At 35.6% G+C, this 17,774-nt stretch overlaps 1 protein-coding gene across 2 annotated transcripts; it reads left to right on the forward strand.

The window, feature by feature from the left end:
• The first annotated feature begins 7,850 nt into the window (after positions 1 to 7,850).
• On the forward strand, positions 7,851 to 13,098 carry LOC145567795 (protein NLP6-like). 2 transcript variants are annotated; one of them, XM_081627176.1, is made up of 6 exons: positions 7,851 to 8,528; positions 8,910 to 9,499; positions 10,683 to 10,730; positions 10,808 to 11,732; positions 11,869 to 12,024; positions 12,130 to 13,098. In XM_081627176.1, exons 1-6 carry the CDS (start codon positions 8,150 to 8,152, stop codon positions 12,957 to 12,959), a joined length of 2,928 nt encoding a protein of 975 aa, XP_081483302.1. In that variant the 5' UTR covers positions 7,851 to 8,149; the 3' UTR covers positions 12,960 to 13,098. The 2 variants fall into 2 exon arrangements, with proteins under 2 accessions (XP_081483302.1, XP_081483301.1); XM_081627175.1 differs by having other exon boundaries at positions 7,853 to 8,528; positions 11,869 to 13,098.
• Positions 13,099 to 17,774: the final 4,676 nt, after the last annotated feature.

Here is a 17,774-nt window from a genome sequence, read left to right on the forward strand (position 1 = left end):
AAAGGACCCATCATTTTGAGTGGTCGACGACTCCTATCCACTCTCTAGCTTATGAATTGGGGAAGTGCCCTGCATCCGAGGTCTTTAATTTTCGATTATAATATTGTATGTTGTTGGATCAATTACAATGTTATATTTTCATAATATTCACAATTTGGAATCTATTAGTCCCCTTCGAACGATTATCATCTCATTATTCAATTTCATGTTTAAGGTTGATAGAGTTATGAGAAATAGAATGTTGGAAAGTTTAAATTATATTGATGTGATTCCATGAGTATATATAGTACATGCGTAAGCAATATAATACGACTAGATACATTAGAGTACTTGTCTAGGTATAATAAGGGATATGTTTGACTATCAAACTAAAGAGTAAATCAAGGAATTGCTAACTATAAACAATATCAATAAATATGATTTGATCAAATCCTTTACACGCCCCCGCAAGATGGACGACCAAAAGAAAAGTACAATCTTGTAAAATGAATGTTCTTCTGACTGTTGATTGCCACTTCAAGATGTTGGTGGTTCTTCAATTGAGAGTTGTACGTACTAAATTGAGAGTCAAAAGAAAAAAAAAAAAAAGTCTTTTATTTTTTTAGGAATTGCATGCGTGAAGCACCTTTTTTTTTTTTTTTTTTTTTTTTTTTTTTTTTAACTCAAGGAGGGGGGGAGGGGAATTGAGATATAGAGGAAGGATGAAATTCTGATCATTTTTACAGGAGAAGAAATACATTTAGTATCATTGAAAGAAAAAAGTTTGAGGATCTCCATAAAAGTTTGGAGAAGTGAGTTTATATTTGGCAACACTTGTTAGATAGACTAAGTAGGCCAAAAGGGGATTGTTTCTCCATAAGGGGGGGGGGGGGTTTGGAGAAAAAAACAAATAATTAGCATCTCTTGGTATATGAAATACAGGGTGTTAAAAGAGTTCAGCGGAAATTTAATTTGGATTTAAAGCTTTCCGAGAGGAAAGGGAGCATGAATATGGTCACTATCATTTGTCGGCATCGACAAAGAGTTTTGATAGTGTAGCCATGGTAATAGCGGAAGCAAGAAAAGATGGATCAAAAGCTCATGATACTATAATAGAATTATAAGAAATAGAATGTTGGAAAGCTTAAATTATATTGATGTGATTCCATGAGTATATATAGTACATGAGTAAGCAATATAGTACGACTAGATACATTAGAGTACTTGTCGAGGTACATTAGCTTAAGAATAAGGGATATGTTTGACTATCAACCTAAAGAGTAAATCAAGGAATTGCTAACTAAAAACAATATCAATAAATATCATTTAATCAAATCCTTTACATGGGTACATTACATGAACTCTCTTAGGCTGTAACCTAGTCATAACCTAGCCACATTATTTTGTAAATTGTATTATCCTCAATATGAATAAAACGTTCATCTTGCATGTCGTAGACGTAGTTAGCCAACTCATTGTTAGTGATCAAATTGAACCATATGCATGTAGAATTTGTAATTTTGTTTGTTGATTTCTTTAATCTATAGACTTTATATTGCATCTATTATAATGTAAAACCTTTAAGTAATTGTTCCAAACCGGTTAGTGATACGAGTATCAGTCAAACTTGGACCTTTACCATTTCTATGTCCCTTAAAAAAATGGTGAAAAAGACAACAGAACTATATATAAAAACATGTGGTTTAGAAATATGAAAATTTCGACCACGAAAATTTAGGGTGCTCAGCTACATTTTATTTAGTGAGATCCTATTGTAACCCATATATATGATCGTATGACTTATTCAACACCTTAAAAGAAAAAAGAGTGAAGAGATGAATTACTTCTTCATTTTGGACTACAACATGCATGTACGGATGTACTCATTCAAGTTAGTGGCTTAGTGCCACATAAAATCATTAAATTTTAGAGGAAGGGAAAGTAGTAGAGACTCTCCGTTCTTGTATTTAATTTATATACTTTTAGAAATAATAATGTGATTGTAGTATTGACATTAGAGATTAAAGGTAAATAATTAACTTCATTGTAGAAGAGGGTCAGTCGTCATAACTCATAGTGTACTAGTAATAGACTTAGTAATAGACTTATAATGGTCTTCGCTAACTTTGAAATTCAGTAAGAGATTAAGGGTCTGTTGAGTTCAGCTTAATTTTAGTTCAGTTCAGTTCAGCTCCAAATCAGCTCAGTTCAGTTCAGCTCTTTATTTCCTTCTCTCATAAAATATTCATTTCAGCTCTATTTAGTTCAGTTTAGTTTAGTTTCTAATTTCCTTCTCTTATAAACAATTCATTTCAGCTATATTCAGTTCAGTTCAGCTCCAACCAGTTCAGTTTAGTTCAGCTCAGCTCAGTTCAGTAAATCAGAACAGGCCCTAATACCGAAGATTCAAAGTTATTTTAGTTCTATACTTAATCTATACTATTCTATTAAAAGCATTCTTAAGAATGTTTATGCGCCACGTAAACCCCTTCATTTCACTAATATTGAAGATTCGAAGTTATTTTAGCAAGATACTAATATCGAAGATTCAAAGTTATTTTAGTACTTAATATATACTAATCTATTAAAAGCATTTCTAAGAACGTAGTCTATGCACCACGTAAACCCTCTCATTACACTGCTACGCTACCCACTCAACTCCTTATACGTCACGTCACCCACATAACTAACAATACTCCATGTTGTCTCAACTATGTTGAAAATTAATTACTACCTCCATTTCATAAAATCTGCAACAAACTATGTTACACGATTCCCAAGACAAAATTTGACAAATGTAGATTAATAAAAGTAAGGGTAGGTTATTAAGGGTAAAATAAAAGTGGGATGATTTGATTAAACCACCCACTGACATCCAAGCCAGAACCTCTGCCCCCACCAAGCCACCCACCATCCCACCATAATGTTCACCCCAACACCCAGAATGACCACCCTACCACCGCCAACACCCACATACTCCACCAGCAGGACCATTCGACTGCACAACCACCGCACAAACACCTTTGCCAACCTATACCCACCCTTTCACCACCACAAGATCCGAAACCCCCCCACGCACCCTAACCACCGTATACCCATCCTACCCGACTCACAACCACCAAAAACCCACCGTTTAACGACCTTCTCACGCACCACCACCAAGATCCAAAACCCCCACGCACCATAACCACCAAAAAACCCGGCCTCACCATTTTTCAAGGAGCGATGACTTTGAAACCCGGCCTACCTCACCACCACCATCAAATTGAAACCCGATCTCACCACCATCAAGAATCGAAACCCCACCTCGCCACTACGATCTGAAATGCGCCACCTTGAACACCACACTCTGAAATGCACCCCAACCACGAGAGAAGGGAGAAGAGAGAGAAGAGATGGTGCCGTGGATCTGATTGGTGGTGGTGGTGCGGCGGATCTGGGTGGTGGTGGTGCGGCGAGAGAAGAGAGGATAGGGCTGGTGCTGGTGGTGGTTGAGAGGGAAGAGAAAGAAAAATTGGTGGTGGATATGGTTGTAAGGGAGGAGAGAGAATGTGAGTTAGAGTTTTAATTAGAGATAAATTAATTTGGGTTAAAGAGTTAATAGATTGTTTATTGAAGTTAAGTAAAATTTAGTAAGGGTATAGTGGTAATTTTACACAAAAAAATATTACTTAAAGAGGAAATTTTTGGTTTGTTGCACATAATGTGTAGTTCCCATTTTGAGAAATTGTTTCAGGTTTTATGAAACGGAAGTAGTATATGAATGAGGAGGTTTGAACACTTGACCTTTTAGAAGAAACGTTATTGTTTAACCAACCATGCTAATTGTCAATTATGCATTTTATGCTCTAACCTTGCATTCAAATTAATATTTTATACTTTAAGAGTATTGAAGACACTTAGATACATACTATATACAAATTATTAAATGTCCTCAAAAGTTAGCAATTGCATAACTACAAAATTAGTAACCTGGAGCTAGCAATGCCTAGAGCCCCAGACTACTCACTAGCTCACTAATTTATTTATTTTTTTTAAATGAAATTGAGGCAATATGAATAATGTAATTAAAGACTTGAATTTATTAAAACTTAAATTATGAAGTAATGAATTGTATATATACAGAGTAAATATATTCTTTATCTTAAAACAGTCAAAATAAATTTAGGATATAGTAGTCACTCCCATAGTCCAAATCCCATGTATCCAGAGTGAGATTTGTTTATGGAAAGCGGCAACTCTATGAAAGAATTATCGTCACTATTAGTGATGGGTCCATTAAATCTAAAATGCTGTTAATAAAGAGATATTACCTAAGTAATTTTGTTTCTTTTTCTAAGTCTAATTAGTTGTCCTAATTCTTGTAAAAAAAAATTATTGTCCTAACTCCAATCCCATATATTCGAAGGGGAAAGTGTACTTGCTTTTGTAGCCTTGTTTGGAAAAACAATATATTGAGGGATAAAAAGGTCATTTCACTAATAGTGAAAGAATCATCAACACTAATTAATCAAGATTATTAAAATGATAGTGGCTAATATAATTAATCTTGTAGCCGCAGTAATAGTTAACTCCGTAATTTTAATTGATGTGCCAGAAAGTCATGCATCTGATGCATGTGAATATACTATACTGTTGCTAATGGAAAACCATATAAGAGTTGGTAGACGACCGCAATGTTACTACATGATTAATTAATCAATTAAGTGCACTTTATTTTTCGTGTTACAGTGCCTTTTTTTTTTTCGGAGTAGATATTTATATATTATTAAAAGTACAATTTTAATGTCACTATATACAAAATAATTGTGTTTAAAATATGGATGCTATTTTTTTTATGTTAGCTAACGCGCGCGATATGTACGCCATATCTAGATATATCCAAAAGCTTTTTGGTTTGACCCTATGTTATAACTTTAATTGTTAATAGCATTGTTGAGAAAAAATATATAAACAAATATTTTTATAAGCATAAATATTCAAATAATATTGATAAAGGCAATTAATATTTCGAGCTATTATATAATAGTGAAAAAAAAGGCAATTAATATTGATAAGGGAAAATAAGTAAATAAACACCTTAAAAAGTATCATTATTCAAATACATTTCGTTAGCTAAAATTGTTTGAAAGGTAGAGACAATAATTATTTAAGTTTAAAACAAAAAAATAGAGCAAATATATAAATGAAAGGTAAATATGTACATACCCGTCAAAAAAAAAAAGGTAAATTTGTACATAAAGATTTTAAGGGCTTAATCGTCTCAACACTATTCATTTAAGTTTAGTCATACTTTTAAAAAAAGGGTAAATATGTAAATAAACATTTTTAGGTGTATAATTATCTCAACACTATTCATAAGACTATAAGAGTTTAGTCAACTTTTAAAAGGTAAGAAAGGATTGCTGGAAAATAACATTTATGAGCTATCTGAAGAAGTAAATTAAAACAATTTCATTGAGACTACTAATAAAAACATTTTATCATTGTCAAAAGTGAAGCTCTGATCACTCTCTATGTCATTAAAAAAAATAGAAAAAAATAATTAATCTCATAATTTTCTATCATAGAATCGTACAGTCATACAAGGTTACCTCAATCGCTCAAAAAAGGAAATTACTAGTAATACATTGTATAGCGGGTAAATTCAAGTTTCTCCCTGAGATAAATCTGTGAATGTATCTCTTCTTACAATCTAATTATTTTATTTTATTTTTTAAATAATAAAATAAGAATAATAAAGTGACACATAAATCAATGCATAAAATTGTGAGAGGAGATAAATTAAAATGTTAATATCTGAGATTAACTAGGGCTCCCACTTGCCAATCATTAAATAAAGCATACAAATTAAAAGCACCCTTATATTTACAAAAGTTGCTATTATTTCAGACAGCATCCGAGAATTAGTGAAAGAAAACATAGAATATTTAGGTATAGATTTAATTAAGTTGATAAAACTCTTCAACAACCATTGATTCTCTCACTCTTCAAAGCATCGATCTATATAAATAACAAGGTCAAAGATTGATAGTAACTAAAGTTGCAATTTCACAACAATTTGTCTCAATTTGTGATTTCGATTATTGAATTTGAAATGCTTGATGTTCAAAATTTTATCTATTTAGGAGGATGGAAGGCATAACTACCTATGGAGAGCTCAATGTAAGAACACTCGGGAAAAATAATAATGGAGTTTTTTTTTTTTTAAGAAAATGGAGTTTATTCTGTTGTACATACTCACGACAAGGTGGAGTTCGGTGATAGAAAAGTTTACAATACGAGAATCGAAAATGTAAAATCTCCATAAAATTCAATTGTATTATTAGAGCATTCACTACTATGAGAAAAAGAAATTGTTCATGAGCAAAAATATTGAGCAAAAAGCAAAATAAATGTGCCATATTCCCCTATATTCACACCAATGAGCAATTGAGAGATGCTCATGAGCAAAACCAAAAATGCTTATAGGATGAGCAAAAAAATTGATGAACAGTAAACCATAGGGCCCTCATTAAAGACAAATAACTAATTTTTTTTTTTTTACTTTCTTCACTCCCAAATGACGTGTTTTGGGAAGCACATAGAATACCCGACCATCCAAACGACGCGTTTGAATGGTGTGAAAGCAAAAAAAATAAAATAAAAAAATGGCTTACTAATTAAATCCACTAATTAAGAATATTTTTGTCATTTTTATGACAATAAAACCAATACTTTTGACAATAAAACCATAAAAAGTTAACAATAATATTCTTAAACAATATATTGACAATTTTACTAATTACGTATTATTTACATTATCATTTTAATATACTACGTATTTAGATTTTAATTGTTCATAAAAGTATATTATAGTAGTATAACTTCATTAAACAAAAAATAATTACTAGTAATATGATTATGGTGATGTGTATAGAGAGAGAAATGTTGGTGGGGTAATGAAAAATGTAGGAGAGAGAATGGTGTGGGATAGAAATATAACCACAAATTAAAGTGGATAGAGAGAATGAGGAAATATTTTTTGCTCATTATAGTGAATGCTCTTATTGTACACTCTTTTTTTGAAAATAAGAATGCTCAACTTTTAGTCTTCCTATCCATGTTCACTAATTAAATTTCTTTACTAGTGTTAGGTTCGGTTGATGCTCTGACTGCATTATTTCCTATGATAAAAAAAAAAATTATTAATATTTAAATTTATTATATGACATGTAATATGGTAATAGCTTAGTGGCTAACACGTTGGAGTTTAAAGTTGAGGTTATGAGTTCAAATCTTGTAAGAACCTTATTTCTAAACATAGAGTGAAAATCTCATAAAATGAGGAGAGTGTCACGTGACACCTATACTTCTTTATAAACGTCTTTTAATATATAGTATATATATTAATACAAAAATCTTACCATTTTATAACCAAAATTTTTTGAAAAAAAAAAATCTCCTTTTATGAAATGAAAGAAAAGGAATTTCCCAACAAGTAAAAGGAAAATGAAGAAAAGTCTTGGTTGTAGTCTTGTAAAACATATAAAAATCAAGAATCTGGTGCACCATGCAAATACATCCATTACTAGATGATTATAAGATTCCAGATTTCCACAAATTACGTACTCACCTTTACTATGCTTACTAAAGTACTACAGTAGTAACTTAATAAATGTAATAATTCACCTAAAAAAAGACATTAGCATAAGATAGAAGATTAGAAAATGAAGAAAAATGTACATATATTCTCAATATTCAAATGAAGTTGTATTTTTACAGTTACATACATAGACAGTCCAAGAGTAAAATCATCCTTTTCAACCCAACAACTAGGCTGCGCACAAAATTGAGGAGAGAGAAAATGTGGGATTCCATTCTTATGGAATCACCATCAACCTCTGAAAAGAAATTTATTTATTATTCCCACCACAAAAATAATAATAGTACCCCATTAATATATTTTTCTACCCAGTATTAATTTTTTTAACCCACATAAAAAATAAATATAAAAATCATATCTTTTTTTTTATTTTTATTATTTTAACTTTTTTGGGAGATTTATCTAATCAAAATCACATCTTTATCTCTCTCTCCTCTTCAATTGAAAGGAAGAGAATACAAGAAGAAGAAGAAGAGGAGGAGAGAGAAAATAGTGTGTAAAGTTTATAGAAGTCATTGATTGATTATGTCCGAAGCAGCAGCAGCAACAGCAACATCAGTTGAAGACGGTAATCAGACGGCTGGGATTAAGCCATCATATCATCATCATCATCATCATCATCATCATCAAATTCCAAGAACTCGGGAGCTACAATCTGGTGTGACGCAGCTACACCTTGACCCTTGTTCTTCAACTTTCATGGACCTTGATTTTGGGGATCTAGATGCTTCTTGGTCGTTTGATCAGATCCCTACTTCACCTGTTTTGATTTCTACTTCTGACCAGCCTTTTTCTCCTCTTTGGGCTTTTACCGACGGTTCTGCCGCCGCCGCCGTTAACTTTTCCGACGACCGGAATCTTCCCGGAATTCGGATTCCGGCTGAGCTTGCTCGGTTTACTCCTTGTATGATACTTTACTCCTTTTCTTGTCTTGTATAAATGGAAAGTTTTGATTGGATTGAATTGACTTTACCTAGTAATGTTTGTTGGGGTTTTTCTAGTAAATTGAAGAAATTATATATTAAATGAGGATAAAAATTTATGGGTTTTTTTGGGAATTTTTTTAACCTTTGACTTTATGTTAAATTGTTCAAATTTAGGAGTGTCAATGGTGGATGAGTTTATAAGAATACTGGGTTTATGTCTTTGACTTCTAGGGGATTGATTGATTGCATATTTTGTAGTATCAAAATTGAAAAGCATTGAATATTGGATTGATTTTGTAGGGTAGTTACTGAATTTTGAAATTTTTGTTTGTGATATGTTAGTTTGGTTGATTGTGTAGGTAATCCAGAACCTGTGGTTGAGAATGGAGGGAATGAGGGTGGTGAGGAGGAAGATGATAAGAAGAAGATTCCGAGTCCGGGTTTAGGACATACTCCAATGGATAGCTTTGATGTATCATTTATAATCAAAGAGAGGATGACACAGGCACTTAGGCACTTCAAAGAATCAACTGAACAAAATCAGATTTTAGCTCAGATTTGGGCACCTGTAAAGAGTGGGAACCAATATGTGTTGACAACATCAGGGCAGCCCTTTGTGCTAGGGCCTCACAGTAATGGATTGAATCAATATAGGACCGTTTCTTTGATGTATATGTTCTCGATTGATGGTGAGAGCGTAACGACTCTTGGGTTGCCTGGCCGTGTTTTTAGACAAAAGTTGCCAGAGTGGTCACCTAATGTGCAGTATTACACCAGCAAAGAGTATCCAAGGGTTCAACATGCCAAGCATTATAATGTTCGAGGGACGTTGGCTTTGCCTGTACTTGAACCTTCAGGGCAGTCGTGTGTTGGTGTGCTTGAGCTCATAATGACTTCGCAGAAGATTAACTATGCTCCTGAGGTTGATAAAGTCTGCAAAGCTCTTGAGGTTAGTTTATCTTTGTTCACGAAGGCAAAATGCCTAATGTCTTCTATCCCTTTTCTATTGCTCTTTGCCTCATTTTCTATCCCATATTTTGATCAAGATATGTCTGATTTGATTTTGTTTGAATACAGATTATGTCATTGACTTTGAATGAAATATTTTAACACATATTGAGCACAAATATCAGGCATTATGCTTGACTTAACACATTGTATGCTGCATTATATACATGGGATGAGATGTTAATAATGCTTCTTCCTGTAGCCAAGGAGATGGGAAGTCAATAGAAGTGTGTTATGGCTGAACTATGTTGCTTCCGTATTGGCTGATTTCAAATTTTCAAATATGATTTATATTGAGCTCTTTCAAACCCTCAGGGGTAATGTTGGTCTGATGTTGAGGAGGTATTGGAAAATTTATCATAGATTTTGTGTCGATGGTATGGAAATCTGTGTGCCCGAGTTCTGTGGACTTGACAAGAAATATTCCAACACAACTATGTTGGACTTGGGTAGAAATGTCCAACAGATGTTGGACTTGGCTGTTTTCAAAGACCTCTCGATTTTATTCGCCATTGAAGTGTCTGCCTCATATAGGGTGTAATTGACACCACTAATATAAATTAATCAAAAGGTGCTTGAACATTAAGCATGTCATGTTATTGTGATTTTTCCAGCCACAACCGCCACAGGGATCCTGCTCCTAATTAGTTTATGGTTTTTGCAAAGCAGATTGAGGAACTAGAGTAAGAAGGATTCTCTGAGATATGGTTTATATCTACCCTTCTTGCAATGTGTACTTATTTAGCAGAGATGGCCATTGGGCTCTTAATAGCCCTGAAAAAGTGGAAAGTTATATATCTAGTTTACTCCCTCTATTTCTAATAAGTGCTTTGTTTCAACATAGGCACCATTCTATATATTTAGTGTGAGATTTTGGTCAAAATTTCTTATTTCACTAATTAGTCCATCTATATTAGATCTTTCAAGTCAATCAATTTGAAAAAGGAAAAATGGAAGGGAAGGGGTTGTATGCTCTTCTTAAGCTGTCTTAAAATTTTAAAAATATTGCATGTAAACAACCTGTGATTTCTGTCAGCAATTCAACATATGCTTAGACTTTATACTGTCTTTCTGCTTTCAAACTTCAACAAGGTCTAAATTACATAATTTCAACTCTTTTGCAGGCTGTAAATCTGAAGAGCTCAGAGATATTGGATCATCCTAATATCCAGGTAAATGATCTTGCAATGCTTAAGTTCCAGTGTCACCATAATCTCTAAAGACTAATATGACAATGATGCTTGTCCAGATCTGCAATGAAGGTCGCCAAAATGCACTTGCGGAAATCTTGGAAGTATTGACTGAGGTATGTGAAACCTATAAATTGCCACTGGCGCAGACTTGGGTTCCATGCAGGCATAGGAGTGTTCTAGCCTATGGTGGTGGTGTGAAGAAAAGTTGTTCCAGCTTTGATGGAAGCTGTATGGGACAAGTATGCATGTCCACCACTGATGTCGCATTCTATGTTGTAGATGCTCATATGTGGGGCTTCCGAGAAGCCTGTGCCGAGCATCATCTTCAGAAAGGGCAGGGTGTTGCTGGGAGGTCATTTTCATCCCATGGTTTGAGTTTTTGTCGAGATATATCACAGTTTTGTAAAATTGAATACCCATTGGTGCACTATGCTCGTATGTTTGGGTTAACTGGAAGCTTTGCTATCTGTTTAAGGAGCAAACATACAGGAGATGATGATTATATTCTTGAATTTTTCCTCCCTCTTGACTTAAAAGACACTACAGAGCAGCTTAAATTGCTAGGCTCCATATTGGCTACAATGAAGCAGGATCTCCAGAATCTAATGGTAGCTTCTGGAAGAACTCTGGAAGAGGAAAGGAAATATATGGAAATCATTGAAGTGTCCGCAGATGAGAATCAGGACCTACAAGTTGAATCTAATTTGTCGACTAACCCTCAATCTGTGGCTGAAACAACAAATGGTGTACCACCGCCGCTAAATATATCCCAGCCCCAGTTGGTGGAACTTGATTCTAGAAATGCTGGAAAAAGTGTTGTTGGAGCTGGTCAATGCCACAATGGAATCTCTGTAGTTGAAAATAAAGAGCCCAAGAAAACCTCCGAAAGAAAACGTGGAAAAGCTGAAAAACAAATTAGCTTGGAGGTTCTTCAACAGTATTTTGCAGGGAGTCTTAAAGATGCTGCAAAAAGCCTTGGAGGTTAGTCTTTTTTGCAATCTACTCATTATTTGTTAACATGTAAGTGTCTTATCTTAACGGCATTTTTCTGTAAGGTTATGTCTGTTTATTACATTTGGATAACCAGTAATTAAGGGTGCTGCATTGTATTTGACAGTGTGTCCAACAACGATGAAGCGCATCTGTAGGCAGCATGGCATATCACGTTGGCCATCTCGCAAGATCAATAAGGTGAATCGCTCCCTTACAAAGCTTAAGCGTGTGATTGAATCTGTCCAGGGCACTGATGGAACATTTAGCTTGACTTCCTTAGGTCAACCTACTATCCCTGTTCCTGTTGGATCTATTAGTTGGCCTGCTGGTGTGAATGGAACTTATCAACAACAATCACCAACTTCTAAATCTTATGATCTTCCAGATGAAAGGAGTGAGGTGCCACAGCTTAGCCAAAGAGTCGATAGGCAAACCAGCGGCAGGGAATCAAGTCATGAAGAAAGAACTCATGAGCAAAACGAGTTTGTGTCTAAAGCAGGGAGTGGATCCCGAGAAGTAAGTGCAGGGACATCAACTTCTCATGGATCATGTCATGGAAGTCCTGGAATTGAAAGCAACCCACCAAATGGCCATTTCATTCCCAACTTTCATGATCAAATAGGTAACTCTACTGGTATAATGGGTCAACTAAATGGAGAATCACATATGGTTTCTGGCTACTCAATGCCAGACGCCCTCCTTGCAGCACATCATCCTCGAGAACCCTTTGGGGGCATGCCTCTTGAGGATGCAGGAAGCTCAAAGGATTTAAGAAATCTATGTCCTTCAGCCAATGACACCAATGTAGAAGAAGTCATTCCGGAACATGGGTGGACAAACCATCATTGTCCTATTCCATCTCCCAGAGTGTCTATGAGTCCTGCTGGTATGATGCCCAGATATTTAGCTCGGCAAGATATGAATGCTGTTACCATAAAGGCCACATTTAGAGAAGATATTATCAGATTTAGATTCTCTTTGAACTCCAATATTGTGGAGTTGAAGGAGGAGGTGGCTAAAAGGTTTAAACTCGAAGTGGGAACATTTGAGATAAAATATCTCGACGATGATCACGAGTGGGTTTTCATAGCTTGTGACTCTGACCTGCAAGAGTGCTTAGATATATCAAAATCATCAGGAAGCAATATGGTGAGACTGTTGATTCAAGACGTATTAGGTAATCCTGGAAGTTCGTGTGAAAGCTCGGGAGGATGAAAACCATTTAAACAGTTAGATACTTGCATAGATTGTAATCCATTCTTGTAGTAGTATTAGGATGGCGGGCAAGTCAGAATTTGTAGATGGGTGTATCAGTTGGTTGTTTATGCAAGCTGTATATAGTTTGCTGGTAATATTTAGGGGTGAGCACAATGTGGATGTTGTTCTCTTTTGCCTTCAGTTTTGCTAAATTTTTGTTTTCTGTTCATTGTAACTGGAAACAGAACATTTTCAGTTATAAGACATGGTTTTTCTGGAAAGAAAACAATTGCTTTCCACTGGTTAGTCCTGTAATTTAACCAGCCATGAATTTGACTGTTCTGTTGTATAATACTTGTAAACTTGTAGTATATGGGTGTGTGGCTTGCATAGATATGTGGGTGACATATAATAAAAAAATTTACCATTAATGGAAAAAGGTTTTTTTTTTTTTTTTTTTTTTGGTTGTTGTTAAGAGAGCCACAAAGAAGGATGATGAGAATTGATCTCAAGATCGAACCACTTGAGCTACGGAGCATTAATTATTTTGAACTACGAAGCATTACAAAATTTTTTGAATGTATGGCTATTTAATGTTTTTGAGGCTCACAACCTTGCTACCTTGCTGCTAAAGCAAGGTGGAAGTCTTAGCTCTCTTATATGCTTTCTAGGTTTGTCCAAAATAATAAATAAATAAATAAATAATAATAAAAAAATAAACATTTTAAACTTAAGTTCAAATACGCTATTTTTGTACAGGGATGCTATATTTTACTCCGTATTTATTTGTATAAAAGATTTTTAACAGATAAACTAGACTATTTACGAACTTCTAGTCTCAAACTCTCAACCATCAACTTTGTCTATAGAATTGCAAGAAACCCAACCAAATGATTCGGACAAAATCTCACATAACAGTTCAATTTCATAGAGTTTTTTTTGGTCTTTGAAGACCCACAAGGGCGGATGAAGATAATCAATCTCTTAGAATTGGGAGGGACGCTTTAATCAACTTAGCTATCCCTCACTCTCAGTTAAATTTTGTAGAGTGCTTAGAAAGTGCAAGTATCTGTCTAAGCGCGATTGCATCTGAGTGTGATGTGCCATTGAGAAAACTCCCTGTGCAACAACGAAAATAGTGTGGCATTTCCTAACCCTGCAAATGCTCATCAACATCTCCCATAGCTTATGAATGGTGCAGATCGACCTATGTACATTATCAAGTTATGTACTTAGAAGAAATTATAAGTTCAGGCAGTTTTGTTGTGAAGGGCTGTAGGCTACTTATAACATTACAAGCAATATTCTAAGCTTGGGTAGTTTGTTATTGATTGTTAAAGTCATAATTGGAGAATGAACCAACTACTTCGTAAATTTTAATTTTCATTAGGGTGGGCACGTTAACCTTTTTGTATGTTAATGGTCGGAAGGTGCAGTTGAATTTTGACTTGCTCCTTGGGACTTGATCATTTTGCTGTATAGTTGAAAATGTTATTAGCACATACATCGGATCTCTACCCATCAAATTCTCTTCTAGCTCCACGTTCCTGCTCATAAACAAAATGTCAACGACCGGAGCTCGTGATCAATATGTGTGGTCACTTATGAGGAAGAAGTGGATCCTGGTATGCTCCCGCGGTATATCTCCTTCTGGTCAGCTCTGTTTGAAGGGGGATCCGGGGCCTTGGATTGAAAATAACCCTGCGTCTCTTTTGTTAGTTCAATGTTTGGAGTTGGATTTTGCGAATAGTGATGTTGAAGGAGAGATAGCAGATTCAATAAGGGAACTGTCAAGGCTCACCCACCTTTATATCTGTTTTTGTACAATCTTGAAGTGCCTTCCTAACGCCATCACTAGGCTACACAACTTGAAAGTATTGCAAGTTGAATGTTGTATCAAACTGGAAGAATTGCCAGCAAATATAAGCCTCTTAGAGAGCCTAAGACATCTCTCTCTTTCGAGTTGTTTCCAGCTCAATTCTGTTTCTAGCATTACAGGACTTCACAACTTGCAAAAATTAGACCTCAGACATTGTTACAATCTCACAGAATTGCCTGCTGATTTGGGTGATGAGTTGCTAGAATTGTTTTACATTGATATTCAAGGTACTGCCATCAAGTGCCTACCTGGTAGCATTACAAAGCTATGGAATTTGCGATTCCTATTACTCCCCTGGTCTTTCAGACTTGAAACATTGCCATACGATTTAAACGAGTCCATCATCGTAGCTGTTGCAGATATGCACATTCGAAAAACCTGGAATGCACTCAGAAAAGAGATTGCTCCTTTGTCATTTCCACTTCTTGGAGGTATAGCAAGTCTTTTCTTATTATGTTCAAAAAGAATTTGTCACATATTGTCAGTTTTTTTTCTCCAATTTTTGTAAGTACTATCTATTGAGCTTTTTTCTACTGCTGCTGTTGAAATTACAGCAGAAGCAGCTCATAATCAATGCAACTGCTCATATGAGAGAATTGCTTGTCCCTCCATTGTATTTCCTTGGGGATACCTCCAGTTGAAGGGAGACCCGGGGCCATGGATTCATTGTCACTATGATTCTCATTCGCTGGTGCGTTTTCTGGACTTAGACTTATCATGTGATACAGATCATATATCAGAGTCCATAGGGGAACTTGCAGAGCTCACTCATCTCTACATTTATAATAGTTCATACCTTGAGCACCTCCCTAGAAAAATCACAATGCTACAGAAGTTGGAACTGTTGAGTGTTCAATATTGTGATGTTGAATTGCCACCAGACTTGAATCAGTTAGTCAGCCTTAGACACCTTTCTCTTGCAGCTAATGGCGTCGAACCCATCATTTATTGACGAATTCCGTCCATAAATCCGCTAGAGGGGCCTACCTTGCACACGTGTCACCGTATTATTGGGTAATTTTTTTTAAAAAATAATTTTAAAAAACAAAACAAAAAATAGAAAAAATAAATAAAAAAAAACCAGCCATTAACCGGCAGTTGTTGCCACCGCTAGGACCCCACCGTCGGACCGACTACTAGCCCCATCGCCGGACTGGTTACCAGCCCCACCACCAAACCGCTACTAGCCCCACCACCTATTCGCCACACAACAACCATCGCACCGCACAATGCACAAGCCACCACCACCGGATTTTGACCCCCTTTCCACCAATCTCCGACCTTAAAACCCTAGCCACCTAATTCCGACCACCTATAAAAGCCCTTTCCTAATTCCGACCACTCTAAAACCCTAGCCACCACCAAATTACACACTCCTAAAACCCTAGCCACCACCTAATTCCGACCACCTCCATAGCCCACACACCAAATTTCGGCCCTTCCTTAGCCCCACTCGAAATTCCGACCAACCAAGGTAAGTTGATTTCGTTGCCGGTTGATTGACATGGAAGATCGGGGAAAATGAAGAAGAAACGTCAAAAAGGTAGGCCCTACTAACGGATTCATGGACGGAATCCGTTAGTTGATGGTAAAATCCAATTTTTGGAAATTTTTAATTTAGGAATAGAAAGACTTGTTTCCCTGTGGATTCGACCCTACTTTCCTATCTACATTAGTTAGAGGACTTAGATTTTACTTTTGATTAGGTGATACGACTTTATCCTGTCAGTATGTATGTTGATTGAATGGCCACGACATGTATTTATAGTTGAAAATAGAGCTTGGAAGAAATGGACGAAAGATTCCAGTACTTCCTTCATTACTCTTGTATCCATAATATTCTAAAACGTTCACGAACCATGTATTCTAGTTGCTTCCAATGTCAATAATTTTCTAAATCATTTTAGTGGTTTGTACGATACAAGCTAGTAAGAAAATCTAGAGAACGAAGGAGCAATACCAACCATGCTACATGTATATAGAAACTTCTAGAACATTATCATTTTAGTGTTTTTTATTATACAAACTAGTAAGAAAGTAATATAGAGAAATGAGGAGCAATACCAACCATGCTGCATGTAAATAGACGCTTCTAGAACATGAACAAATAATCCATCAAAATAATGGCATGAACTGTTAAAATTTGGGCTACACCAAAAAACAAGCAAGTCCTTTTTATGTACCATTGAACTCTAAAGTTATTAGAACTAAAAGTGCATTAAATTCACGTGAATTTCACATTTCCACTACTATATAACCTTATACCTAAAATTATTTAAACTTCTTTTATTCGTAAGTTGAACTTGAGCAAACTCATTAACCTTTGTTTTTTTATAAATTGATTTTAATATATATTTTTTCTTGTTTTTTTTTATTTTTTATTTTTTTTTTAATTTTTTCTTTAGGGAATATATTTTTCTTGTTCTTAGGTCGTGTATTTGTACACTTAATTTTTCACTTGTTTTAGCTAGGAAAAAGAACTTGGGTTAAAGTAGTTAAGATAAGGGGCCGTTTGGTTGGGGTTAATCATCAAAGGGAATGGGAATCAACTGCCCTCATTCCCTTTGTTGTTGTTTGTTAGACCATTTCTCCCATTCCCTTTACCCTCTTCATTCCCCCAAATCCCTCTAAGTTCATTCCCCACCCCCTAGGTATTTCCATTCCCATTCCTTAGCCACCACCATACCACCACATCACCACCTTCCTACCTACATACACCACCGACAACGGCAACTGCTGACATCGGAAAATCACCCATCGTACTGCCGCTCCTCCCCTGCCCGTCGCCGCCCTTCCCCTTGCCCCCCAAATCTGCCCCATCCCCCGTAAAACATCCCACAGCCCCCCGCAAAACCTAACAAACGCTTCTCCCTTGCCTTAAAACCGTCAGCTGCCTCTCCCACCACCCTCGAAACCCTAGGTGCTAAGGTTTTCGAGGGTAGGAGAGGGCTGGC

Source organism: Chenopodium album, chromosome 11 (assembly GCF_948465745.1).
Source record: "Chenopodium album chromosome 11, dcCheAlbu1.1, whole genome shotgun sequence".
Classification (NCBI taxonomy): Eukaryota; Viridiplantae; Streptophyta; class Magnoliopsida; order Caryophyllales; family Amaranthaceae; genus Chenopodium; species Chenopodium album.

Bases quoted from the DNA above. Each gene is read 5' to 3' on its own strand.
- LOC145567795 (XM_081627175.1), top strand. From the start codon at position 8,150: ATGTCCGAAGCAGCAGCAGCAACAGCAACATCAGTTGAAGACGGTAAT. The intron at 8,529-8,909 runs GTATGATACTTT...TTGATTGTGTAG, and splicing joins GCTTGCTCGGTTTACTCCTT to GTAATCCAGAACCTGTGGTT. The intron at 9,500-10,682 runs GTTAGTTTATCT...ACTCTTTTGCAG, and splicing joins AAGTCTGCAAAGCTCTTGAG to GCTGTAAATCTGAAGAGCTC.